Source organism: Ailuropoda melanoleuca, chromosome 4, assembly GCF_002007445.2.
Source record: "Ailuropoda melanoleuca isolate Jingjing chromosome 4, ASM200744v2, whole genome shotgun sequence".
Lineage (NCBI taxonomy): Eukaryota > Metazoa > Chordata > Mammalia > Carnivora > Ursidae > Ailuropoda > Ailuropoda melanoleuca.
The window spans coordinates 85,148,844-85,176,820 of NC_048221.1; the positions used below are offsets into that span (position 1 = coordinate 85,148,844).

Below are 27,977 nucleotides of genomic sequence, written 5' to 3' on the forward strand. Positions count from 1 at the left end.
TACTACACCCTAAAAGAATTTTGTAAAGTTATGTACTTTCTTGGCACATTTTTAAGTTAACATTTAAATTCTTATGTTGTTTAGTTGCAAAAGCTGTAATTTCCAGAATATTGTAAAGATTTGTATTTTAACAGTCACATCAATCTTTATAACGCATCCAACAAATCTAAATACAATTTGATACTCACCATCCGCTAAAAAAAAAGTCTTCTTTTAGAGATTTTGCATCTTTCCTTTTCTACTTTAACTCCTAGTTCTAATTCATTTCTCTCACAAAAATTTGTCCTAATGTAACATATTTTATGCTTCAAAGTCTTTTTATTCATCATCCTGTCATACTTCTCTGAAAAAAAGTATTTGAAATTAAAATTTTTCCTATGACCAGAAGTCTCTAAAAGTTCATGTCTTGTGGATTTAATATTAATATACAACTGATAAAAATCACATTGAAGTAAAATTTTATTGAAAATGCTATTTTAATGAAATGAATGGTTTTTTTTTTCCAATTGGCTTTAATTTTTGAGGATAACTTGCTGCTCAGAATGATGGGGCTCAGCATCAATAATATTCTGGTTTTTCATTTTTATGAGATAAGAAGCTTCTTCACAAAGCTAAGTAGACAGAAGTAAAAGAGATTTTGTTATAGCAATATTAGTCATTTCTTTGGACTCTTAATGCCAAAAATTACATTGTGTGAACTATCATCACTTTATCATCTACAGACTGACAGCTAGCTTATCCTTCAATATGGTTGAAAGCAAAGAATAAGAAAACACCAGAATTTCAAAATAATTTCTTGGACTTACTGCTTTCCAAATTCAATACCAACATTTTGCACTGTCCTGCCGCTCGTCATCCCTGGACATTTTGACACCCTGGGGCAATATGTCATTGTTATGAGGAGGAAGAGAGGTATGCCTTTCTTTTGTAGAAAGGGAAAAAGGTGATGTGAAAGCTGGGAAAGGAGAAGCTGCGCCCACAAACACGCATGCTCTCAGGAAGAGCTTTTTTAGGAAAGTCTTGACCCTAGTTTGAAGGCCACCAGGACATATCTGCTTCTACTCTCTCTTATTCACTCGTAAAATCCACCTAATTGCACCTCTTGCCTCTGCAACTCCAGTGAAAATACTTTTACAAAGGTCATCAGCAGCGAACGCCTTTAGCTCGCTGTGGAAAGTGCCCTGGAGCGCAGGTGTATGCCTCCACACAACCGATTTCCGGTCAGGAAGCAGGTGAGGCGCGGGCTGTTCGGAGCATGCGCACACAAATTTTCCGTTACGAATCAAGCACACTTGAGCACACAGGTGTTTGGATTCAGGTGAGACTCTTAGCAGTATGCGCTGTGGGGTCCCGGCTCCTGCCGAAGAGGTCGCAGAATGTTTGTGGATCCCTCTTTGGCCGGATTCCAAATTCGTGGATGAGAGGTTGGTGTATTCGTTCTTAGGACTGGAATTTGAACATCTTTTTTTTTTTTTTTCCCTTGAATCATTTTTTTCTAATATAAATATATTAAATATTCATTGTAAAATAGCTCACAAACTGCAACCCAATAGAAAAACAGGCTCGCAGCCTAAAATTGTCAGGAGACAATAATTAAGCAAAAGTGTTTATTTGGGATCAAAGAATTGCAAATTTAGGGTACACAGATTTTGGCAGCGACCAAAACATTGTTCCACCAGGGAGCAAAATAAAGGGGTTTTTATTTTTTAAATTATTTTTTATTGCTGTATAGTTGACACACAATGTTTTTTGTTTTGTTTTGTTTTTTAAAAAGATTTTATTTTATTTGTTTGACAGAGAAAGAGACAGCCAGTGAGAGAGGAAACACAAGCAGGGGGAGTGGGAGAGGAAGAAGCAGGCTCCCAGCAGAGGAGACTGATGCGGGGCTTGAGCCCAGAACGCCGGGATCACGCCCTGAGCGGAAGGCAGACGCTTAAGCACAGCCACCCAGGCGCCCCTGACACACAATGTTACATTCGTTTTCAGATATACAGCCTAGTGATCTGACAAGTCTATACCTTACGCTATGCTCACCGCAAGTATAGCTACCATCTGTCACCAAAAGTCAGGGGGTTTTAGAGACTAAAAGGGAATGCTTGTATAGGTTGTTTACAAAGAATTTTGATTGGCACTGGCGGCAGAAAACCAATCTTGGCTAAACACAATTAGTTGCTAAGGCTATCACTAAGCAAAAGTCTGTAGTAAGTTGCAGGTGTTGGTGCCTCGTTCTTGAAGTACTTGGGATTGGGCCCAGTTAAAACAATGCATGGTTCCACCCCTCGGGATGTGCATAGGGTCCACTCCTTAATGGCCTCCTGGCTCCATTTATAAACCCCTTGACATAAGTGACTCTGTTTTATTTCTACTTTCACAAGGCAAAGAACTGGGAAACAGAGAGTCCGTAGAAAAATAAATAGACCTTAAACATACAGAAAGATGCCTAGGTCAGTTATAATGAGAGAAAGCAAATTGGAATTACATTGAGATAATATTTTTTACTCATCAGATTGGCAAACAATGAAACATTTGGCAATATGCTGTGTATAGGAAGATGTAGGGAAACGGGTTTTATAGTGCTGATGGGAGAGCAGAATGTCGCAACGCTCTTGTGTGATCAAAACCACTGCCGCATTTTACACTTTGATCCAACAATCCCATTATGGAGAATTTTTCCTATAGATACACTTGGTTACGTATGAAATGATGTCTGAATTTGTCGATTGTACTAGCAAAAAATAGGAAACTACTCAAGTGTCCATCAGAGGACTGATTTTAAAAAAAGAAAAAGTGGGGGCGCCTGGGTGGCACAGCGGTTAAGCGTCTGCCTTCAGCTCAGGGCGTGATCCCAGCGTTCTGGGATCAAGCCCCACATCAGGCTCCTCCGCTGGGAGCCTGCTTCTCCCTCTCCCACTCCCCCTGCTTGTGTTCCCTCTCTCTCTGGCTGTCTCTCTCTGGCTGTCTCTCTCTGTCAAATAAATAAAAATAAAATCTTTGAAAAAAAAAAAAAAAGAAAAGAAAAAGCGATGATACTGTCAACCAAGGAAGAAGTCACTGAAAATTAAAGCAAACAGACTTATATTTGGGTCACCAGAATTGCAATTCAGGAAACACAGGTTCAGGTTGAAGCCTGAATAGCGTTCTGAGAAAGACGAAGAGGGGACAGTTATAAGGTGAAAGGTCATGAGTGCAGTTCTCATTTAGGTCCTCTCTGCAAAACAGGGATCAAAACTAGGTTAACTGGGATTGGTTGAGTTGAAATGCAAATGAGAGATCGAAACTTATTAAACTGGACTGTATCCTTTCTAAGTGAAGAATTTGGAAAATTGAGTTGCCGTGGTCCAGGCTGAGGGCCATAGCTGCTGACTTGAAAAGTTCAAAAAGTTCATAGTTTCCTTCGATGAGTGCATAAATTCCTCCTCCTTTATGGCCCCCTGACTGTTTTTTGAAAGAGACTCTCTTAGCTAAGTTTGCTTGCTCTTTTTTGAAATCTCCTTTTACAGTACATATGTACAATGGAGCATTATGCAGCAGTGAAAAAGAATGAGGGTTCCTTGTGTAGTGCAATGGAAAGCTCTCCAAGATCTCTTGCTAAGTGATACAATATATCCAGGTATAAAGTGTGCCTTCTGTGGAGGAAAGGCGAATAAGAGTGCATGATCTTTTCTTGTTTCCCCATTAATTCTGTAAAGATACAAAAGAAACTCATAATCATGGTGTCCTGTGAGTTGGAGGAAAGGATAGAGGGTGAGAGATTTCTCAACGTATACATTATAATGTATTGCTTTTTGAACCATGTGAATATTATTCATTAAAAACAAAAATAATGCCACAATAACTTTTTTAATTTCAAAAATATACAATATAAAAAAATGAAAAATCACTCATAATTTCACCTAAAAGTGACTACTGTTAACACATGTGTGTTCTTTTCAGCATCTTACTTGCTTTTAAATTTTAGTTTTGATTTATGTTATTCACATGCTTCAGAATTATGGAGGAAAGCTTTTTTTTAAACCAAAAGTTCTTAGTCTGTTATAATTATATTTTAAAATTTATTCACTATGTGCTTTTGGATACCCTCTTATGTGAAGTATCTGTTTATGTTGGGTTTTCTTCTTACTGATTTATAGGAGTTCTTTATAAATTTTGAACATACGTCCTTTGTATACCAACACTCTTTGGCATGCCTTTTCACTTTAATATGTTTTGAAGAACGTAACATCTTAATTTTAATGTGGTTCAGTTATCAATTTTTTTAATGGATGGTGATTTTTCTCTGATCCTGTTCAAATAATCTGCTGTTAGACCTATTTATTGAGGTCTTAATTTCTCTTATTGTATTTTTCAGTTCCAGAATTTCCATTTATTTCTTTATTATAGTTTCCAGTGCTCTGCCAAAGTTGTCTTGTCTTTTTTTCTTGAACATATTAAGAATGGTTATTTTAAAATCTGTATCTGATAACTCTGTTAGCTGATTCCTTTTTGAGCCAGGTGTTTTTCTTCTCTGTTTTTGAATACATCAACTTGTTTCCCTATATACCTGTTTTGGTTTTTTTTAATGTGATCATTGTGGAAACTTATAGAGATAATTTGAATCCTAAAATAATGTTCTCTCCCTCCAGAGAGAATGCATATTTGCTTCTGACACATGGCTAGCACCACTGTCAATCTCAGAGCAACTTAATCCATTCAGAAATTGAGATAATTCAGATTTGGGCATTAGTGCCTGTCTATTCAACCCTATTCCTAGAGTATGACCCTGAATTCATGCTCCCCCAACTTCATGAGTCTGTTCAAAGCTCTGTTCATCTACTCTGCTGCATCTTCTGAAATTAGAAAATTGGCAGAGAGCCCCAAATACTGAGCTCAGCAACTTGTATTCCTATCTTCTGTTTTCTCCTGGATCTGAGCACATAGTTCTTCATGGCCTTATTTACTCTCCTATGCTTTCAAACAGATGCTTTAAAAAATTTGATCTAGCTTTTCTAGTTGTGCTCTAGAAAAATTGGTCCAAATTGCCTATTTTGCAGAACATTTTTTAGAACTTAAAAAAAAAAGAAACAAGAATGTTTTGAGACTTCTTTAAAGAAAAAAAAGGCTTTTATTTTATGTTTCTCTTTGTGTTTTGAAAGGAGGACTGTGTCTTGGAGCTGTATCAATGTGGTGAGTTTCAAAATAATTTAAAATATTTTATGACTGATTTTCAGCAGACTTTTTATTTTTCTTTAAATGAGAAGTTTTTAGGTTTTACAGGTTGTGTGTGGAGGTCTGGACTGTGGGAATTAGGGTTGGAAGTGGTAGGGAAGTAGACTATGTTAGGTTGAAAGTTAGAGCTGTTTTGACCGCAAGATGTCTTCCCTACTAACATTTCTCTGGCTTCATCTCTGGCTCTCAGTAGCTTTTCATGCAGTTGACTGTTTCATTCTTTTTTGTTTGTTTGTTTTTTTAAGATTTCATTTATTTATTTATCAGCGAGAGAGAGAGCACAAGCAGGGGAAGCAGTAGGCAGAGGGAGAAGCAGGCTGCCCGCTGAGCAAGGAGCCTGATGCAGGACTCCATCCCAGGACCCTGGGATCATGACCTGAGCCGAAGGCAGATTACTCAACCAACTGAGCCACCCAGATGTCCCTTGACTCTTTCATTATTAAAACATTTTTCTCTGAGACCTTATTCTCCTGCTTCTCCTCCTCTCCCATTCTTGACCTCAGTCTATTCTGCTGGCCAGTTTTCCTTTTCCCAACCTCTGCTTCCCTAGAGCTTAATCTTGGGGTGTCTCCTCTATCTAGATTACTTTCCTAATTGATCTCCTGCAGACCCATGGCATTGAAATAACTTCTGCGCAGAAAAATCTCAAATTTGTATCTCCAGGTGAGAACTGGAGATCCAGACTCATATATCTCATTATCTCCTTTTTTCTTTTAATTTAAAAATTTAGGTAAACTTTGAATACAGTTAAGTATACAAATCTTAAGCATACAACTCAATGAATTTTACATTTTTATACATCCACCCAAAAGATCTAGATATAAAGCATTTCTGTCATCCTAGAAAGTTCCACGTAGCCTTTCTATTCAGTACCCTTCTTAGAGTTCTTCATGTTCCCACTGCTATTTTACCTATCCTTGAACTTCACATGAGTGAAATCATACAGTATATCTTGTCTGGATCCTTTCACTCAACAACATTTTTAAAAATTTATTTGTGTTGCTCTGTATATCAGTAACACATCCTTTTTTTTTTTTCCAAAGTGTTCTCCAACGTCCAGTGTGTAGCCCAACATGGGGCCCAAACTCACACCATGAGATCAAGACCTGAAGTGTTATTGAGTTGGATACTTAACTGAGCCACCCAGGTGCCTCAGTAATTCTCCTTTTTATTGCTGCATAGTATTCCACTGTGTAAATATTTCAGTTTATTTTCCAGCTGTTAGATATGCCCCCCCCCCAGTTTTTTATTATCGTGGATAGGGTTGCAATGCTATGAACAATTTTGTACATTTTTTGGTGTGTATAATGTACTTGTTTCTCTTGATCCTGTCACCTGCTTGGAAGATCTGACTACATAGCTTACATAATACAGCGTTCTGAGGAGAGAAACAGTGACTTTGACTCTGTTTTCCTCCAAGTTCTTCAATCCAGTAACAGTTTTTAAAAACTAATACCTAAAATGAAGGAATGCAAATCTGTGAAGATAACTGAAATCATCAATAATAAAGAACTTGATAGGGGCGCCTGGGTGGCGCAGTTGTTAAGCGTCTGCCTTCGGCTCAGGGAGTGGTCCCAGCGTCCTGGGATTGAGCCCCACATCAGGCCTCTCTGCTGGGAGCCTGCTTCTTCCTCTCCCACTCCCCCTGCTTGTGTTCCCTCTCTCGCTGGCTGTGTCTCTGTCAAATAAATAAATAAAATCTTTAAAAAAAAAAAAAAGAACTTGATAGACCATTTAAATTTTCCAATGCTAAGCAAATTTTGAAGAAAACTTGTTTGCCCAATCTTATTGACTCCCTATCCCAACAATTTTCTTTATTCAGCGTACTTACAAATCATGAGCAACTTCTGGAATGGGCAAAGAGACGTGTGTACGCAAACATTTCTTCTGTTTATGCTGGTTGTGATTGTGCCGGCAGGACAGGCAGCAGCATGTGCAGTGGCTGAGATGCTCTCAAACCACTGACTCAGTGCCTTTTTTTTTTTTTAACACTATTTCAGCCCTCTCCAAATGATCTCCCTCTTCTCCCTAATCTCCTTGCCACTCAGATTGTGGTCCTCAGACCACAGAGCTTTGGTGTCATCCGGGAGCTGTATTCATTCCATATTGTCGTGTAACAAATTATCCCACGTTTTGCAGCTTAAAATGACATGCGTGGTATGGTCTCACTGTTTCTGAGGGCAGGATTCTGGGCATGGCTTAACTGGGTCCTCTTCTTCATAGAGTCTTAGGAGGCTCCAGTCAAGGTGTCAGTCTAAGGTCTGTGATGTTGTCCGAAGGCTTGACTGCCATCAACTATAAGAACAGCCAGGTCCAACGGGAGGAGTGTTAAGTTATTTACCTGCATGATCACCACAGGGGCTGCCACTCTAATCCAGGTCATCATCTCTCAACAGCTTCCAGCCTCCCTTTTCTCTTTCCTGATATGGTCTACTTTCCCATAGCAATCAGAATAATCCTTTACAAAACCTAAAAATCTGAGCACATCACATCCCCATAAAACTGTCGAATGACTTCTCACTATTTAGAATAAAATAAATTGCTATAGGACTTATAAAGTCCTGTTTGATCTAGCTTCTACTTTTACTCCAGTTCAGACTGTTCCTCCCCTTGCTTATTACGTGCTTGATGTACTGGCCTTCTCTGGGGCCCTGGAATGTGCCCAGCTCAGTTTCTCCTCGGGGGCTGTGCACTTGCTCTTTTCTCTGCTCCCGTATCTTCTAGTAGTGGATACTCCTCATTCAGATTTTGGGAGGGAAACCAACCATTCTTAATCTCTATCATTTTATTTTCTTTATCATATTACCCAAGATCTGAAATTCATATTTATTGGTTATAGGATGTTAGAAAGGGGTTCTGACTTGGAATTTCAGCAGAGACTCCAAAGGCCAAGCACGTTGTAGGAGGTAACATGTACTTCTAGGACCCCACACACAAGTAAGGGATGGAGAAGCTGGCTCTTCCTGCATCAGCAATCACCCACCTATAACCTATAAAAGAGTTTGGAATGGGGGTTCTGGGGGGAGGATTTCCCAGAAGACAGTCATCAGTATGTTCTGCATTTGTTCCTGTCTCATGGTGGGGGTGGAGCTGCGAACCCCTCTTTGAAGGAGACTTATTTTTTTAAAGATTTTATTTATTTATTTTAGAGAGAAATAGTGCAAGCGGGGGGGGGGGGAGCAGAGAGAGAGGGAGAGAGAACCTCAAGCAGACTCCACGCTGAGCACAGAGGCCAACTGTGGGACTTGATCCCACAACCCTGAGATCATGCTCTGAGCTAAATCAAGAGTCAGACACTCACCTGACTGAGCCATGAGAAGTGGGTGGGTATCAGGGAAGGCTTCCTGGAGACGATGAGATGAACAATGAGATACGACTGGGAGTTCGGGCTGGAGCAATGAGAGTACAGAAAGGCGTGTGCAAGAAGACAGTGCAGCAGTGTAGAGAATCCTAAGCAGCGTAACGGGAAACAAAGCCAGGGAAAGGAGACTCTGAAGGCAGACACTAGAACTTATTTAGTAGGTGATGGGGAGCCACTGACCAAGACTGGCATTACCAGAATTGTATTTGACCAAGGTAGCTTTGATGGTTGGTAATTGGTGAGTTAAAGAGAAACAAATTCAGAAGCAAGACCAGTCCGACAGCTCCTGTAATAGTCGAGGCAGGGTTAGTGACATCCTGGTAGACCTGGGTGGTAGATATAGAAAGGAGGAATGGTTTGGAGAAAGGTTAGGATGTCAGTCAGCTGGATTTGGTCATTGATTAGATGGGGAGAAAGGAAGAAGTCTGTGCTGACTTTCAGATTTCTGGCTCAGGGAACTGAGGACTGAGTGGATAATGAATCTCTGAGCTCAGGGGCAAGACATGCTTGTTAGGTAAGACAGAGATTAGTTTTGGACTAGTTGGGAACATTTTAGCATTTTTTAAAAGATTTTTTACTCATGAGAGAGAGAGAGAGAGAGAGCATGAACAAGGAGAAGGGTCAGAGGAAGAGGGAGAAGCAGACTCCCTGCTGAGCAGGGAGCCTGATGCAGGGCTCAATCCAGGACCCTGAGATCATGACCTGAGCCAAAGGCAGATGCTTAACCATCTGAGCGGCCCAGGTGCCCCCCATTTTAGTATTTACTGCCCTTTTCCTTCATTTCTCACCATTGCATCCACCTCTTTTTAGGTACATTGTTGTATTAATCCTCTAGTGAAACAGTTTCTACAAATCAAGGCATGGCAGTACCCTTAGTCCTTCTTTGTTGCTGGCTCCAACGTTAGTTTTTCCATTCCCTGACTTTCTTCATCTATTCCCTTTAAAAAAAAAAAAAGTTTTATTTATTTATTTGAGAGAGAGTGTGCAAGTGGGGAGGGACAGAGGGAAGGAGAGAGAATCCCAAGCAGACCCTGTGCCAACCCTGGAGCCCAACATGAGACTTGATCCCACGACCCTGAGATCATGACCTGAGCCTAAATCAAGAGTCAGACGCTCAACTGACTAAGCCACCCATGTGCCCCTTTCTTCATCTTTCGAAAATAAAATTGAAAAGTAGTATTTTGTTTTTTTAAGACAACATGGAGCCCAGCATGAGATTTGAACTCATGACCCTGATATCAACACCTGAGCTGAGATCAAGAGTTAGATGCTTAACCGACTGAGTCCCCCAGGTCCCCACCCTTTATCAAGAAATTGAATCAGCTGGAATAGAGCAATGTTACTTACAAATTTTTTTTATTCTCTGTAAGAAATGATTCCTTCTCATTCCTTCTCACAAGTGCTCAACCAGGACCTGTCTTGGTCAAAATGACAATAGTCAGTTGTAGACATCTTTGGAGCATGCATGTCCCAGAGAGCAAATAAGTGTCAATCTTCTATTTTTTTTTAAAGATTTTTATTTATTTGTCAGAGAGAGAGAGAGGGGAAGAGAGCACAAGCAGGGGGAGGGGCAGAGGGAGAAGCAGGCTCCCCACTGTGCAGGAGCCTGATGCGGGGCTTGATCCCAGGACCTTGGTTTCATGACCTGAGCCAAAGGCAGATGCTTAACCAACTGAGCCACCCAGATGTCCCAGGTATCAATCTTCTAAACAGTCCTCTCCTTTTTACTGACAATGATCCAGTGAACTTGAAGGGGTCCATAGCAAAAGGGATACTGAGGAAGGAGTCAGAGTGAGAAGAAAAAATACAGCATAATTTCAGTTGGTCCCACCCACTAGAAAGAGCCACTGTGAATTTGACAAATTATAAAGATGAGGAAATTGGCCCATCCATAAGCCAGAAAAACTTCACAAAAGAACAAAGAAACTCTTGTCACATATTTAGTTAAAAATTTAAGAAATGTTCTTAGTGTATTACTCCCTTGAACAAACATGATCCCTGTACAAATCTTCAATGTCCTATTTCTCTTTATCTGAATAAATACCATGAGTTCCTTTCTTTTCAAATATATATTTGACCTCCTTTCAAATGTATTTTACCAGAATCCTCTTTTCAAGTAACTTTCTATAACTTTTGCTTACTTTTAATAAGGTCCACCTTCCCCACCCCTGTTAAGCATCAGGATATGGTACATTCCCTCCCTGAGTGCCAGACACTCCCTCCACCCTTGCTCCCAAGGCAGATCTAAAAGGGGATTTTGCACATATTCAGATGTAGAAGAAAGCCAATAATTCTGATATGTTAAGAAGTGGGGTTTGGGATTTATTACTTTTATGATTCTATGAGTTGTGTTAAATCAGCTAAGTGGTTGTTCTGTTCCATTTGGCAGAGGCTGGCCCTATAGTCTGACTATTTCGGTCCATCCAAAATTCATACGTTAAAGTCCTAACCCCTAGGGGATGCTATTAGGAGGTGGGGCCTGTGGGTGATTAGGTGAGGTGGTCAGAGCTCTCATGAAAAGGAAGCCAAAGAGGGCTGCCCTCATAAAAGAAGCCCAAAAGGGCTCTCTCTCCCTCCTTCCATCATGTGAGGACGCAGCAGAAAGATAGCTGTCTATGAACCAGGAAGAGGGCCCTCACCAGACATTCAATCTGCAGGTGCCATGATCTTGGACTTCCAGAACTATGAGAAATAAGTGTCCGTTGTTTATAAGCTATGACATTTCTGTTAAAGCATCCCAAACAGATGAAGACAGCTGGGATCACTCATTTGGGCTGGAATTTCCAAGATGGCCTTATTTGCATGTTTAGTGCCTTGTGGGAGCTGGGCCTCTCTAGCTCCGAGGTAAGGCTTCTTCCCTGGTGCTGCAGGGCTCCAAGAGCGGAGGTGCAGAGGCCAACAGGTCTCTAAAGGGCTAGGCCACAAGTGGCACAGCATTTCTTCTGTTACATTCTATTGGTCAAAGTAAGTCACTAGCCAGCCAAGGTTCAAGGGCAGGAGTAGCGTGCGTGTATATAATGTACCACAGTAAGAACAGTGGGGGATGCAATTTTTGCTTTCAAAATTTAGCTGAGGTTATTTGCCTTTTAAGATGAACAAAATGCCATTTAACAATTAACCTTGGGAACAATAAGGGTAAAGAGATTGGAAATCACTGTCTGAGGAATTTCATACTTGAAATAAATTGGTGACCGGCCACCTTAAGGTGGAGGAGAGAAAAGAGAGGGAGGGATACAATTTCTGAAAGAAGGGTTTAGCAATGTGTTTCTCTTTAAACACACAGAGAAGGGAGAGTAGTCCTCATCTGAATACTTACTAAGGGAATGGAATTCAAAGTCTGGCAAATGTTGTCCTTGGTGCCTTGGCTCCCTGCCTCTCCCTCCAGAAGGGAGGAAACAACAGAGAATGGCAAGAGGGTGGGGGTCCAAGAAGCTGAGAGCACACCCTTTCTTGTCCAAACCAAGTCCCCAAACAGCTCTGTGTAAAGGGTTTACTGAAGGCTTGGGGCTAACTAGAGAGAATAACAATATGGTGGGGGATCCGCAAACTGGATACTATGATGGTTCCCAAAGCCCAAGGAAAAGGAAAAAAGAAAGAAGCAACCCTTCTACAGGGGCCCTAGTCTTTCTTATCTTGAAATCCACCTTTTATTCCCTTCTCTCCAAGAAAGCACTCCTTCCTTAATCCTTCCCAGTGCGCATTTTCACACACACACACACACACACACACACACACACACACACANTTCTTATCTTGAAATCCACCTTTTATTCCCTTCTCTCCAAGAAAGCACTCCTTCCTTAATCCTTCCCAGTGCGCATTTTCACACACACACACACACACACACACACACACACACACGCACGCGCGCGCGCCCGCTCGTCCATGTAGGTAAGAAAGGGAACCTTCACAGACAGTGAGCTTGCTGCTCTCAGCTACTTAGAGAACCAGCAGGTGTTGTGAAATTACCATCTTCTCTTACCCGATTAAACCAGATTCGATTCTTTTTTTAAAGATATTTTTTAAAAATTTTAAGTAATCTCTACACCCAACATGGGGCGCAAACTCACAACCCCGAGATCAAGAGTCACACGCTCTACTGACTGAGCCATCCAGATGCCCCAGATTAAATTCTTAATAACAATAACAATAACAGAATCATCGATCACTTGCCATGTGCTAGACGCCACTCCAAGCATATAAATATTAGTTCATTTAAATCTCACAACAGTCCTATGGGAACAGTTATTATCTCCAAACTTGATGTGAGGGCAGTGAAGCACAGAGAGGTTAAGTAACTTATCCAAGGTCACACAGTACCACATACACAAAAAGTACTGTGTGATCTTTTCCCCTTGACAAGCAATGATTCTCAACCTGATAATTCCCAGAGCTCACACTCCTGAACCTGAACAGTGCAGCCTCTCTTTTGTAGGGCTTCCTCTCCTACCACCTTCTCTATAAAGAAGCCAGCAGTTGACAAACTCATTCTTCTGGTAAGGGTCAGCCCCTGGACATGTAAACACCATTTTCTTCTAGTTGGGTATGTGTAAAAAGAGGAAGGATAATTTTGTTAACAGTGGCTATTTCTGGGTGCTGGAATAAAGGGGCACTTTAAAAAATATGTATTTTTTGTAATTGATATATATTTCCTCAGTAATTTTTTTAGAAGTCCCCACAGTCTTTCTTGCTCTTCTCAGTGCCCTAACCTCCCGGGGCTAACATGAGCATAGATGGGCTTCAAGAACAAGGTATACTTTGAAAACATTGCTTCAGATACAAAGTCTAACCACGACTCTGTTTTATTGGAATAAAATGTAGAATAAAATGTGTAGAATAAAATGTCTCTCCTCCCACTTTAAATATGACACCTGGATCTGTATTAATCAAGGACAAGTTTCTTCAGGGGGAGTGAGTATGGTTTCCTCTGGGATAGGAAGTAATTTAACCAGTATGTAGGAGGGTGGATGTCTCAGGTACAGGTGCATCATGTCACGGTTTCCACAGTCCTAGGTGTTATAATAATGCTTCCCACAGCCCACTGCGTGTGACAGAGCTCAGTTCCACAGCTGCCTGGGATGTCTATGAAAGTGGCTCCAGAACTAAAAAAAGGAAAAAAGAAAGAAAAATGAAACAAACCTTTAGTCCTTCTGTCTATCTTAGCACCTGTGAGGCTCCCCTGGTTCAAAGTAGAGCATGTGCAACTGGATCCTGGAAATAGGGGCCCATGGACTTGATGGGCCAAGTGGTTGGGCTTTCCAATGGGGCAGCCCAAAAGAAGGGTCTCAAGCATAACTTTCATGAAGGAAGGTTTGGGTTACTGGATGTGGTGGCTTAGAGTCTAGACCTTCTTGGGCCAGAGTTGGAGGCAACGTGCCTTCCTAACACGAAGTAGGAGATAATGGTCGCGTTGCACCATACTGGGTCCCGCCAGGGGTCCCAGGAAGAATGCTGTAGCAAGTCATGGACATTCTCCTTAGGGGCTGGTGTTAAAGGTTGATTAAGCTGTCGTTTGGGGATAGCTCTTAATTCTGCCAAGAGTGAAAAAACTAAAACTTAGCCATATTTCTTTGACTTAAGTTCTGGGCCCCCTAAGAGACCCAGGACTCTTGGGATGGCGGTACATCAGACTTCTGTTTTCTTTTAGATTCTAGTGAGGTCTTGGGTATCCTAACATAATTTTAATTTTTTAATTTAAATTCAATTTAATTAACATACACTGTATTATTCGTTTCAGAGGTAGAATTCAGTGATCCATCACTTACATATAACACCCACTGCCCATTACATCACGTGCCTTCCTTAATGCCCATCACCCAGTTACCTCATCTTTCCACCCATGTCCCCTTTGTTCTCTATAGTTAAGAGTCTCTTATGGTTTGTCTCCCTCTCTATTTTCATCTTATTTTATTTTTCCTTCCCTTCCCCTATGTTCATCTGTTTTGTTTCTGAAATTCCACGTCTGAGTGAAATCATATGGTATTTGTCTTTCTTTGACTGACTTATGTCACTTAGTATAATACCCTCTAATTCCATTGGTTATCCTGACATATTAAGAGCACCTCCAAGAAGAGCATAACTGACTTTAATACATAAACTCCCACTCATAAGAACCCTAGCTCTTGAAGGTACCTGATTGACTTTTACAATCAATGAGAGTCATGGTGAGTCATACTCTGAAAGGATCATCTTGTGATGTTGACAGGGAAAGTGGACCCACCTGGACAGACCCACTTTGAGACAGGTTGATCCTTGCTACAGAGTATTGTTGGTCCTCCCTCTGCATGTTCCCTCGCCCAAGCTGTGTTCTGACTTCTATGTGAAGTCAGTCAGGTGTGGCCACAGAAGGAAACACAGGAGAGGCTCAGGAAAACAAAGTTTACTATACTCCCAAGTCCTAGAGGCTCAGGAGGCAGAGCACAGCATGCAGGGCCACATGGGAAAGCACCGGTGTCAGGCAAGAGGAAAAAGGGGCAAGAGGGGAGAGCTGAGGCTACAGCCTTTATTGAAGTTTCTGCAGGAAAAACAAGGCAGGGCAGAGTAAACAGTTTAGGATTGGCTAATTTGAATAATTTCTATGGGCTCTAAACTATGGGGGGAGGGTCTCTCATTGCCTAGTGCCTGGCCCTGGGATGATTAAGGCAGAGGAATATTGCCTGTTGGAGTGCACAGGCCCGATAGAGGAGGTATGGCTCTGGATTGGTTAATTTGCAAATCAAAGGCATGCTCCCAGCTGAACATGCTATCTCTAAGAATTGGCTTGCCCCAGGATGGGTAGTCTCCTCAGCCAGAAAGTTATTTCAGATATCAAAACATCATAGTATACAGAAAATTAAAAATATAAACAGCACAGGCTATTGCTACATAACAAATGACCCCAAATTTAGCAGATTAATATAAGCATTATCTCATAGTTTCTGTGAGTCAGGATTTCAGGAATATTTTCGCTTGGTGATTCTGTCTTGAAGTTGCAGTCAAGATGTTGGTCTACAGTGATCTGAAGACTCTATTGGAGGAAGATCAGTTTCTAAGCCTACTCGCAGGATTATTGGCAAGAAGCTTTATTTCCTTGCTAGTGATTGAAAGGAAGATTCGGTTCCTCATCACATGGTCCTATCCATGGGCTGCTTCAGTGTCCTCACCACATGGCAGCAGGCTTCCCCCAAAACAGGTGAGTCAAGAGAAAAGGCAAAGAGGAAGTCATAATGCATTTTATCACCTATTTTCAGAATTCACAGTTCTTCACTTCTGCTGCATTTTATTTGCTAGAAGTGATTTAATAAGCTGCGTCCACACTCAGGGTGAAGGAAGGAGTATCAAAGAAGTAAAAACATCACAAAGTCTAACACCAACTTGATCTCCACAAAATCAGCCCAAGGGCATTTTAATAAGGGCCATGCTGTCCTAGTTTGCCCCAGATCCAATGATTCGATCTTTTGAAGACCATGAATTTTAAACCATGAACTTCTTCCATTTGTGGATTAGAGATCTAGGATTTGGGGGTGAATCGAGGTGAATCTGGTTTGGGGTCTGCACAAAGGTGAGGCTCCCAAGTCCCCCAGGGTAAGGTTTCAGAAAGCTGTGCTTTAAATTTTTTTTTTATTTATTTGACAGAGATAGAGACAGCCAGCGAGAGAAGGAACACAAACAGGGGGAGTGGGAGAGGAAGAAGCAGGCTCATAGCAGAGGAGCCTGATGTGGGGCTCGATCCCATAATGCCAGGATCACGCTCTGAGCCGAAGGCAAGCGCTTAACCGCTGTGCCACCCAGGCGCCCCAGAAAGCTGTGCTTGAAAGGCTAGGGATACAATGAAAGGGCATCGAGATGGGTTGAGATATGATGAACGAGGGTGCTATCAACCCCTTGTTTGTAGAGTGGGCTTTCTCCTTAGAGCTACTTTTATCAAACATTACCAAGCATCACTGTACATAAAAGAAAAATATAAATGAGTACAAAGGAGGAAGATGATTTAAAATGTTTGAGTAAATCAACAAAGGTAGAAGATGTGGAATTAAAAATATGTGTGTGCCTTTACTTTAAAGAAAATTCGGAATAAAAAATGTGTCTGCTCAAATTCCAGTAGTGGGTCATCCTACAATATACCTGATCAGTGCTCCCCAAAACTGTTAAAGGTGATCAAAAACAACAAAAGTCTGAGAAACCGTCACAGCCATGAGGAGTCTAAGGAAACATGACAAGTAATTGTAATGTAGTACCCTGGATAGAATCCTGGACTAGAAAAAGACATTAGATAAAAACTAAGGAAATCTGGGGGCGCCTGGGTGGCTCAGTTGTTAAGCATCTGCCTTCGGCTCAGGGCGTGATCCCGGTGTTCTGGGATCGAGCCCCACATCAGGATCCTCCCCTGGGGACCTGCTTCTCCCTCTCCCACTCCCCCTGCTTGTGTTCCCTCTCTCGCTGGCTGTCTCTCTCTCTCTGTCAAATAAATAAATAAAATCTTAAAAAAAAAAAAAACTAAGGAAATCTGAGTAAACTATGGACTTTAGTTCATAATAATGCATCAATATTGGTTCATTAATAGTAACAAATGTACCATACTAATGTAACATGTTAATAATAAACTGGATATGAGGTGTATGAGAACTCTGTACTATCTTCTCAATTTTCCTGTAAATCTAAAAATGTTCTAAGAAAGTCTACTAAAACCAATATGTGTTTTTGCCCAATACTGACTAAAATCCTATACAGAGAGGAAAACATCTCTCTGAGCATTAGCTTATCAGTGATATGCTGTGAACATTTTTACTTTGTTCTCGAAAAGGTAACAGAAAAATTAAAAGTGATTCATAGTTTAAGTAAGTTCCTAATAAAATTAAATTGCTCAAGTGGCAGAGTTGTGTTTCTGGGGTTTCTTTTAATTCAATAGAGTATTACATAAAGACTCTTGTGATCAAGAAAGACTGGACATCTGCAAGAAACTAACTTCTAAGCTTGAGAAAATTGCTTAGAATCAGAAAAAATTGCTTTTATGAGAAATTGTGCTTGTTTATAAAACATGTTTTTTTAAAAGTTAAGTCACATCACCAATGCATGTTTTTTCCAACCTTTTTCCCTTCCCAAAAGCAAGCAAGCAAACAAACAAAACTATTGGGATCTATAGATGATTAGGATTCCCCTTTTACAAGTTAATAAGACAAATTTAAAAATCAAAGTGTTTTTACCAGTTTTCTAAACCTAAAGCAGAACATTGCTTTTGCCTTAACGAAGGCTAATAGAAGACTGAGCCTAAGAAATTAGAAATAAAGTAGTTTAAAAAGTGAATAAATAGAAGTTAAAAGTAATAGATCAAAATGTAAGATATTTGGAGCCCAAAAAAGTGAAACAAAGTGGATGAGATTTAAAACAAAAGATAGAGTCAGAAGCCAATAAACTTTTGAAAATAAAAGTGAAGATTAATATTTTAATATGAGTTTAATTCATCTATTTATATATAAATATGACCATCAATGCTATTTATAAAAGCAGTAAGTTGTTCAACAATAAGAAAACAAGTGTAATGCTTCTATAAACTGGAAAAATGTGTTGGTATTTAAAAAAAAAATCATCTTTTTGGGGTGCCTGGGTGGCCCAGTGGTTAAGCGTCTGCCTTCGGCTCAGGTCATGATCTCAGGATCCTGGAATCGAGTCCCACAGTGGGCTCCTTGCCCAGCGGGAGCCTGCATCTCCCTCTGCCTGATGCTCCCTCTGCTTGTGCCCTGTCTCTCTCTCTCTCTCTCTCAAATAAATAAATAAAATCTTAGAAAAAATGTGAAATAAAACAAATAGAGTTGTTCAATCAGTGCTAATCCATGTGTGATCTGCGAATAGGTATTTGTCCTTAAATAAAGGACATAAAGCTTATAATATAACGTGCAAAAGGCTTGGTCTGTACAAACCTGTGGGGGATACTTGCTCCCCTGAGGTAGGCTGGAATGTCCTCTCACCTGTTCCCTGAGTTGGAATCACAAGGTCAAAAAGTCTCCCAGGAATAGATGGACCAGGTCAGCTTCGACATATGTCCTGGACATCTCAGGCAGGTATGGAATCAGAGACCAATATGCTTTTCATAGTCCTTGCAATTTTTAAAAAGATTTTATCTATCTATCTATCTATCTATCTATCTATCTATCTATCTATCTATCATCTATCTCTGTATTTATTTGACAGAGCGAGCACAAGCAGGGGGAGCGGCAGAGGGAGAAGCAGACTCCCCGTTAAGCAGAGAGCCCCACATGGGGCTTGATCCCAGACACTCAACTGACTGAGACACCCAGGTGCCCCCATAGTCCTTGGGATTTGATCCTACTAACCACATAGCATGGGATAAAGCAGAAGATGCTCAAATACATGGCCAGAAGATTCTCCTCTGCCTGCAGCTCAGGTATGCCCTTCACAAACCAGAAGATTGAATGGGACCACTGGAATGATGACTCAGGGGTTGTTGACTCCTCAACTTGGAGTCTTTCGGCCTCATGAAGCCAGTAGCAGAGCGCAACACAGAGGGACTTTAAAATGTGCCCTGGGATGGGTGTGCACACGGTTGCTACAGCTATGGTAGTTGAAGCCAGGAATGTATTTACCCGATTTGGGGTGGTTATAATCTAATATTAATAGTATAATGCTTCTGACACTTTCTCAAAGATGTTTCAATTCTAGGTGAATAAATATTAGCTATAAAGTTTTGCTAAATCTTTTGTAGTGAATTTGAGACTCCTCTGCTGAACTGTGGCATTTGGGGATTGGTGCCCATTTCCTTAGTGAGAGAAGTGCTCTCCTGGTAGGCCACCCCTGCCAAGAGCTGTGTTTCCTGTTGTATAGCTCGGTGTTGTTACATGAGAAACAGTTGGGTGATGAATGTATTGCCTCATCAAACTGTACTGACTTTGTGACGTCTTATTTTTTTAAAAAAAAGATTGATTTATTTGAGAGAGAGAGCAGGGGGAGGGGCAGAGGGAGAGGAAAAGAGAGAGTCCCAAGCAGACTCCCTGCTAAGTGCGGAGCCTGACATGGGGCTCAATCAACGACCCTGAGATCACGACCTGAGCCAAAACCAGGAGTCGGAAACTTAACCAACTGAGCCACCCAGGCGCCCTAACTTTGTGAGGTTTTAAATGGCTTCGGTATGAAAAGGTTAACTGTGGATCATAAATAATGAAGGCTTTTCAGCAGAACAACCTTTTCTTATGTGGAAATTATATGTACTAATAATTAGCTATTTATCTTGGTGTGTAATATCATTTTTTCCTTCCTTCCTCTAGTAAAAACTGATGGGCTCAATGGCTCTTATGTGAGGAATTGAGGAATCTCATGTTAGAAATCAAGGACTCAGGGAGACAGTATGATGTTGGCTAGAGAGTGTGTTGGTCAGCAATCTTGGATTGCAGGAGACATAAACCTCACTCAGACCAGCTTAAGCCAAAAAGGAAAGCCATCGGTTTGCACAACTGACAGCTTCCAGTCCACACTGAAAAAATCAAGATTTCAGGCATGGTTAGATCAAGCAGAGTCATTTGTAATTTGTCTCTCTATATCTCTCAACCCTCTCTCTTCTTTGCTGGTAGTTTCTGCAAGAGCTTTGACAAATTGAGACTAACTGAGTGGACTAGATCACATGTTGACTCCTGAACTGTGGACTGTTCTGACTAGCCAGGCCTGGATCCTGTGTGCTCCCCTGGTTTTCACATTCAGGCAGCTGTGACGTGTAAGTCCTCTGAATGTCCTTGTCTTGATCCTGGAATTCAGGGATCATGCTTCTGTTAGAGGACGTCACCAGACTGCATGGATCAAGGCCTCAGGGGGGTGGTTGGGATTCACAGGCATCCTGTGCCCATCTGGAGCATAGCTTGCTGCAGACCCTGCTCCCGGGAGTGCTCACCCTTTGGCTGCTACCCCAAAGGAGCCTGAAGGCAGGAGTGGGGGACAGGGCAGAACTGCTCGCCCTAGGAGGAGTTGATACCTGATCCCAATGTGGCAGATATGAGGAGCACTAGAAAAGTCCTCCTTGCTCCAAAGGAAGCTCCCCATCTGCTGGCTGATGCCTGAAATTCCACTGTCTTGCATTTGCTTTTAGCTCTTGTTAAGATACAAATATCCTTGAGAATGGAAAAACTTTAAGTTTCTATCGGGCATTCTTGGTTGAAGGATTAGAAAGCAGTATTTAATAACAGGTGGGATAATGTTTAGGGTTCTGGGAGCCTGAGGTCAAGGAATAATGGGGTGGGAGGTGGGAAATGACAAAGAATGTGGAAGCCCCTGCGACTTGCCAGCTGGCCTGCAGCTGGAGCTGGACAGGCCACAGGTTTGGGATGCAGGTAGGTGACATGGGTGTGTCACTGAGGAGAAGTGATAGCTTCAAGAAAGCAAGAAGGAAGGAAGCCTAGTGGATGGTGCTGGCATCATGGAAGAGAAGTCCAGGAGTGGGGAGGTGGGGAAGGTAAAGGGCTGAGGCAGGCCTGGGGCATTCACAGTGGGGAAACAAACTGAGCAAGAGGATGGAGATAGAAACAAGATTTCTGTGTGCTGGTGGTTTTCTTTTTCCAGTGCCTGCCACATACCAGGCCGCTACAAATGGGTTCCCTTTCCTCTGTTCCATAAATCATTGTTTTAAATTATGATAAAATATATACAATACAAAATTTACCATTTTCACCATTTTTAAGTGTGCAGTTCAGTGGCGTAAGTACATTTACGTTGTTGTGCAACCATCACCACCATCCATCTCCGGAACTTTTTCATCTTCCAAATTGAAACAGTATCCATTAAATAATAGGGTCACCATTTCCCCCCTCACCCTAGCACCTGGTAATCACGATTCTATTTTCTGTCTCTGAATTCGACTACTGCACGTACTTGCTAGAAGTGAATCATCAATATGTTTCCTTCACTTATCATGCCTTCCAGCTTCATCTGTGTGTAACATGCATCAGAATTTCATTCCTTTTTATTTTATTTTATTTTTTTTTAAAGATTTTATTTATTTATTCGACAGAGATAGAGACAGCCAGCGAGAGAGGGAACACAAGCAGGGGGAGTGGGAGAGGAAGAAGCAGGCTCATAGCGGAGGAGCCTGATGTGGGGCTCGAACCCATAATGCCGGGATCACGCCCTGAGCCGAAGGCAGACGCTTAACCGCTGTGCCACCCAGGCGCCCCTCATTCCTTTTTAAAGCTGAATAATATATCCCAACTTGGGTTGTTTCTACCTTTTGACTATTGTGAATAGTGCTACTGTGAACATGGGTGTACAAATATCTGTTCCAGTCCCTGCTTCACTTCTCTTGCGTATACATCCAGAACTGAAATTGCTGGATTGTATGGAACTCTATATTTGATTTTTAAAATATTTTTAATTTAAATTAATTTAATTGACATATAATAATTATTTGTTTCAGAGGTACAGTCTGTGATTCATCAGTCTTATATAATACCCAGTGCTCATTACAACACATATCCTCCCCAATGTCCATCACCCAGTTACCTGATCCCCCCACCCCTCTCCCCTCCAGCAACCCTCAGTTTGTTTCCTAAGATTAAGAGTCTCTGATGGTTTGTCTCCCTCTCTGGTTTCATCGTTTCATTTTTTCCTCTCTTCCCCTATGATCCTGCCTTGTTTCTTAAATTCCACATATCAGTGAAATCATATGGTAATTGTCTTTCTCTGATTGACTTATTTCACTTAACATAACACCCTCTAGTTCCAACCACATCATTGCAAATGGCAAGATTTCATTTTTTGATGGCTATGTAATATTTCATTGCATATATACACCACATCTTCTTTATCCATTCATCTGCTGATGGGCATCTGGGCTCTTTCCATCATTTGGCTATTGTGGACATTGCTGCTATAAACACTGGGGTGCAGGTGCCCTTTTGGGTCACTACATTTGTATCTTTGGGGTAAATACCCAGTATTGCAATTGCTGGGTTTTGGTAGCTCTATTTTCAACTTTTTGAGGAACCTCCATACTGTTTTCCATAGTGGATACACCATTTTACATTCTCACCAACAATGCACAAGGGTTCCAATTTCTCCACATTCTAACACTTATTTTCTCTTCTTTTCTTTTTTTTTAAATAATGGCTTTATTAATGGGTATGAAGTGGTTATCCCATTGTAGTTTTGATTTGCTCCTTAATGATTAGTGATGTTGAGCATCTTTTCATGTGTTCATTGTCCATTTGCGTATCTTCTTTGGAGAAATGTCTATGCATTGCCCATTTTTGAATTGGATTGTTTTTTATTGTTGAATTTATTTATTCTGGATATTAATCCATTATTAGATATGTGATTTGCACATATTTTCTTTTTTCTTTTTTTTTTTTTTTAAAGATTTTATTTATTTATTCAACAGAGATAGAGACAGCCAGCGAGAGAGGAAACACAAGCAGGGGGAGTGGGAGAGGAAGAAGCAGGCTCATAGCAGAAGAGCCTGATGTGGGGCTCGATCCCATAACGCCGGGATCACGCCCTGAGCCGAAGGCAGACGCTTAACCGCTGTGCCACCCAGGCGCCCCTGCACATATTTTCTCATCACTGAGTATGATGTTAGCTGTGGGGTTTCTATATATGGCTTTTATTATGTTGGGATAGTTTCCTTCTATTCCTAGTTTATTTAATGTTTTTCATCATAGAAAGGATATTAAATTATGTCAAATGCCTTTCCTGAATCAATTGAGATGATTATGTATTTTTCTCCTCTTCATTCTGTTGATGTGGTATATTACATTGATTTTTGTATGTTCAACCATCCTTGCATTTGTGAAATAAATTCTACTTTGTCATGGTATATAATCCTTTTAATATGCTGCTAAATTCAGTTCGCTAGTACTTTGTTGAGGATTTTTGCCTCAGTATTCATAAGGGATATCAATCCTTTAGGTTTCTTTTTTTGTAGTGTCTTTGGTTTCAGTATCAGGGTCATGCTGGCCTCATAGAATGAGTTATGATATGTTCCCTTTTCTTCAATTGTTTGGAAGAGTTTGAAAATGATTGGTTAGCTCTTCTTTATATGTTCGATAGAATTCCTCAGTGAGGGGCGCCTGGGTGGCACAGCGGTTAAGCGTCTGCCTTCGGCTCAGGGCGTGATCCTGGCATTGTGGGATCGAGCCCCACATCAGGCTCCTCTGCTAGGAGCCTGCTTCTTCCTCTCCCACTCCCCCTGCTTGTGTTCCCTCTCTCGCTGGCTCTCTCTCTGTCAAATAAATAAATAAAATCTTAAAAAAAAAAAAAAAAAGAATTCCTCAGTGAGGGGCGCCTGGGTGGCTCAGTAGTTAAGCGTCTGCTTTCGGCTCAAGGAGTGATCCCAGGGTTCTGGGATCGAGCCCCACATCGGGCTCCCTGCTCTGCTGGGAAGCCTGCTTCTCCCTCTCCCACTCCCCCTGCTTGTGTTTCCTCTCTCGCTGGCTATCTCTCTCTCTGTCAAATAAATATTTAAAATCTTAAAAAAAAAAAAGAATTCCTCAGTGAAGCCATCTGGTCTGGGGGTTTTCTTTTGTTTGGAGGTTCTGGTCATTGATTCAGTCTCCTTCTTATAATTTTATTCAGATTTCCTATGTCTTCATGATTGTTTTGATAGGTTTTGTGTTTCTGGGAATTTTTCCATGTCATCTGGGTTATTCAATTTGTCAGCATACAATTGTTCATAGTACTCTCTTCGGATATTTTTAATTTCTGTAGAATTGGTTGTAATTTCCCACCATCTATAATTTTTGAGCACATACCTGCACGCAAATTGTACTTTGTTAGGCTCTGGAACCCATGAATATCATGGCCTCACAGACTTACAGTCCAGTGCACTTAAAATGTGATTTAGGGACAAAGTTGAATAACCTTCCACTTTTCAGAATTATGTTAAATATAGATATATATATATTTTGAGATATTGATTCATAAGTCACATTCAATGAAGGAAGGCCCTAATGATAGTCTTGTCAGCCCTTACTTGTTGTTAAAAGTCTCTGGTCTCAGACTATATCTGGCAAACAGTCTTGGAGACAGGACCAAATAGCAGCAGGTGCACTCCAGTCCAGCACTCCTAATGACACATATTTAAATTCAGGGCGGGGATGGGGCCCCTTTTCCCTTTCTATTCAGTATAATATCCACATAGTAGATGACACAAGGCACACTAATCTTGAGGATACAGTTTGGTGGGTTTTTACATATGTCTAGACCTGTGTAACCAACAGTAGATCTAAAATATTCCCATCTGCCAGAAAAATCCTTTATGGGTACATGAGACATGGAAAGATTTGGGCTCTTAAAGCCTCAGTCTGGCAGCAGCGTAGAGTAAGGAGAGTGAGATGGGCTCTGAGTCTGCATCTGGGAGCCTTGCTGGAGGAGGCATCCATGAATTCTGCTCACTCTACTAGGAGTGGCTCCGATGGTCACATGTTCTAAAAAACCAGTCATGGCCTGAGCCCTCCAACAAGCTCTACCTGTGCTACCACACACACCACACATCACACCTGCTGCACAGACCCTTCCATTCAACATTCATGGGATTTGCAGGTCCTGACTTGGTGGAGTATCCAAAGATTAAAAAGCCACAGTCCTTGCCCTTCTGAAGGAGAGCCAGTGTTGCTATAGCTCACAGGCCCCCAGAACTCATTTTCCAATTTTTTAGATGTGGTTGGCAGCAGCTGCCATATTCCTTTGTATCTTTCTTTGCTTCTCAGAAAACTCTAGCTCTTCCCTCCCCCTTCTTGTCATGGGCATCACTCACTCACCTGAAATTAGGTTGGGGGTGAGGTCATCTTGACTTTGATCATCTTGCTCTGCTCCTGCTTCTTCAGCCACAGCTGCTAGAGCTGCCAGCTTGCTTATTTGTCCAGAAAGTGGGTCCAGTGATGTGGTATTAGAAGGATATCAGCTGTTTAGCCTGGAGAGCATCCATTAGGGGGTAAGTTGATTACTATAGAGAGGGATTTTATAAGGAGGAAGTGGGACTGATTGTTCATTGTCTGCAAAAGAATCAGTAAAGAAACAGGCTCAGGTTAAGAGAGGAAAGCTGGCATTTGGAGAGCAGGAAGAAAATCCTTGGTGAAAGAGCGCCAGTATGGTGCCACATGGCCTCCACCCCAGCCTTCTGAGAGGGGAGGACAGCGAGACGGCAGCCCAGAGGAGTTTCTTAGTTCTCCTAACTCCAGGTGACAGGCAGGCCTGGGCTGGCACTCTTGTCCTTCTAACTGAACCGTTCCATGCTTCTATGATGTCACTGAAGAGAGAAGAATGGGGAGCTGGGCTTGGCTCCAGCTGCTCCAATTCCTCTCCTCTGGATTCTGATAGTTTTTGGGGTGAGGGGAGGTGAGCTGAGTGATCACACGTGTCCCAGCTCAGTCTCCCCTCTAACCACCTCAGCCCCCACCACATTTATGGAGAGAAATTAGCCAGTGTGAGTCAACTTCATCGAAACAAGCACAGCATCTTTTATGAAGCTGATCAAAAGAACAACAATGAAAATAGCCTTTTATTCTTCTGTTTCTAGAAAACTTAAAGAACAAGAGAACTACATTCAAACTAATCTGGAAAAGAATATTTGTACAATCTGTGATTGTGAGAGTGGACGAGTCTTCTAGCTAACCCTATGAGCTTTGAAACCACAGCAATCACTTTCTTCATCCTCCTTCTAATTTGCTTCATTTGCATCCTCCTTTTATTGGTGGTTTTTTTATATAAATGGTATAAATCCATGCTGGTAAATTGGGATCAGATTTCAAGTCACACTAGCAAATGTATCTAGAAATAATATAAATCAATTTAAAATAGAGCAAATAATGCTATAGCTATTTACTTTTTCCATTTCAGAATTTTAGAAATTCTAATTTCCTGTTTAAAAGTGAAGTTCCATGCCAAGTAAATCAAGACCATTCTTCTTCTGAATTTTTTGCTTATTTGTTTTCAGTTTCCAAAGCAGGAAAGATGAAGAGACAGAAAAAAGTCCTTGTACAGATGCTAATGGAGGTGAAGATTGTTTAGCTGCTAACGCGGAGACAAATAATTCAAGAGATCAAGATAAGTAAGTCTGTATCATAGAATGCAATAGAAATCCATTTTGGGGTATGATAATGGTGGCTGACATGCATGAATTTTAAAAATCCTGCTAATTACCTAGGACCGTACGGACACAAATCACGGACTTGAACGCACCCATGAGGCCTGGCATTCTTGTCCAGAGACGGAATAAAGAAGAGGTGGTCACACCCTTAGAAAACAAAGAGAACATAGAAGAGGGGAAGGACAAAATGAAAGAGAAGCAAGAGCCTAAGGAAACTGGAGGAAATGGTGAAGAGGTGATGCCCTTTTCTCCTCTCAAGGACCAGGTCAGGATTTGTTTGATTGAAAAGGTGGTAAATTATTTGGCTAGGAACAATGAGATGGTCTTGCCTGAAACTTAAGTTTATACTTGGAAGGAGCACAATGTCTACAGTCATCTAAACCTTCTTCTTAGTTCATCAGTTCATGTTATTAATCCAGTCATGTATGCCAAATCTAGACACTTGCTCATTCTTCACTCTTACATTTGTGTTGTTCTTAATAATTCCCCTTCATTTTGCTTTTCTTAGAATCCTAGGATCTTAGAGCTGGCGGAGTCCTTGGAGATCATCTAGGGATCCAGCCCTCTCATGTTACAAATGAGAAAATGAGATGAATTGTTCAAGGTCATTCTTCCACCACGGCCAAGCTCAGGACCAGAGCCCATGTCCCTGTTCTGGTTCCAGGCTATACAACAGCACACAAACATTGCCTGGGCCTTCTTGAGCTCCCTGTCGGGACTCTCTGATAGGAACAGTTCACATCTTCCCTCAACACAAGGCCCATGCCCAGAGGCAGAACAATGGTTGGGGGGGGGCTCTTTTCTAACCATAGAGATATGAAAATGAGATCATGATGGATTATCAGTGCTTTCCTGTATCATTTACAAACACTTCTGTTTCTCACTAACAATGTTTCTATATTTAATTTAAAATATAAACTAAATTAAAAATACAACATTTTTTAAAGTAGGACTTGTTGCCTTCATAAATTGATCATTTATACTGTTTGTTCCATTCTCTTGCAGGATGAAGATTTGCAAAAACCACCCATACCTCTCACTAGAACTCCTTCAGCTGTTGAAAACCACAAAAGACCTTTAAAAGGAGTGACATTTTCTAGGGAGGTAATTGTTGTGGACCTTGGGAAGGAATACCGGACACCTCGAAGCTATACTCGAGAACATAAAGAAAGAAAATGAGCTCAAAAAAAGCTGAGAGTGAAAGAAATGTAAGCTTAGACTAACAGTGAAATGACTGGGGGTACAATATCGTGTTGAAACAGTAAAATATGGGGAATTAAGCAAATACAAATAGTATTTTACCTTTGAGCACAAAGAAGTGGGCTACATGCAAAATTCTGTGAGTAAAATACC

At 41.2% G+C, this 27,977-nt stretch overlaps 1 protein-coding gene across 1 annotated transcript; it reads left to right on the forward strand.

The window, feature by feature from the left end:
* Positions 1-1,222: 1,222 nt before the first annotated feature.
* C4H2orf74 (chromosome 4 C2orf74 homolog) lies at positions 1,223-27,977 on the forward strand. Its single transcript, XM_019807896.2, has 4 exons — positions 1,223-1,424; positions 26,472-26,585; positions 26,682-26,889; positions 27,630-27,977. Exons 1-4 carry the CDS (start codon positions 1,336-1,338, stop codon positions 27,801-27,803), a joined length of 585 nt encoding a protein of 194 aa, XP_019663455.1. The 5' UTR covers positions 1,223-1,335; the 3' UTR covers positions 27,804-27,977.

Excerpts from the sequence above, each read along its gene's own strand:
- C4H2orf74 (XM_019807896.2), top strand. The coding sequence starts at position 1,336 with ATGCGCTGTGGGGTCCCGGCTCCTGCCGAAGAGGTCGCAGAATGTTTG. Across the intron at positions 1,425-26,471 it reads TCCAAATTCGTGGATGAGAG|TTTCCAAAGCAGGAAAGATG; the intron begins GTTGGTGTATTC and ends ATTTGTTTTCAG. Across the intron at positions 26,586-26,681 it reads AATTCAAGAGATCAAGATAA|GACCGTACGGACACAAATCA; the intron begins GTAAGTCTGTAT and ends CTAATTACCTAG.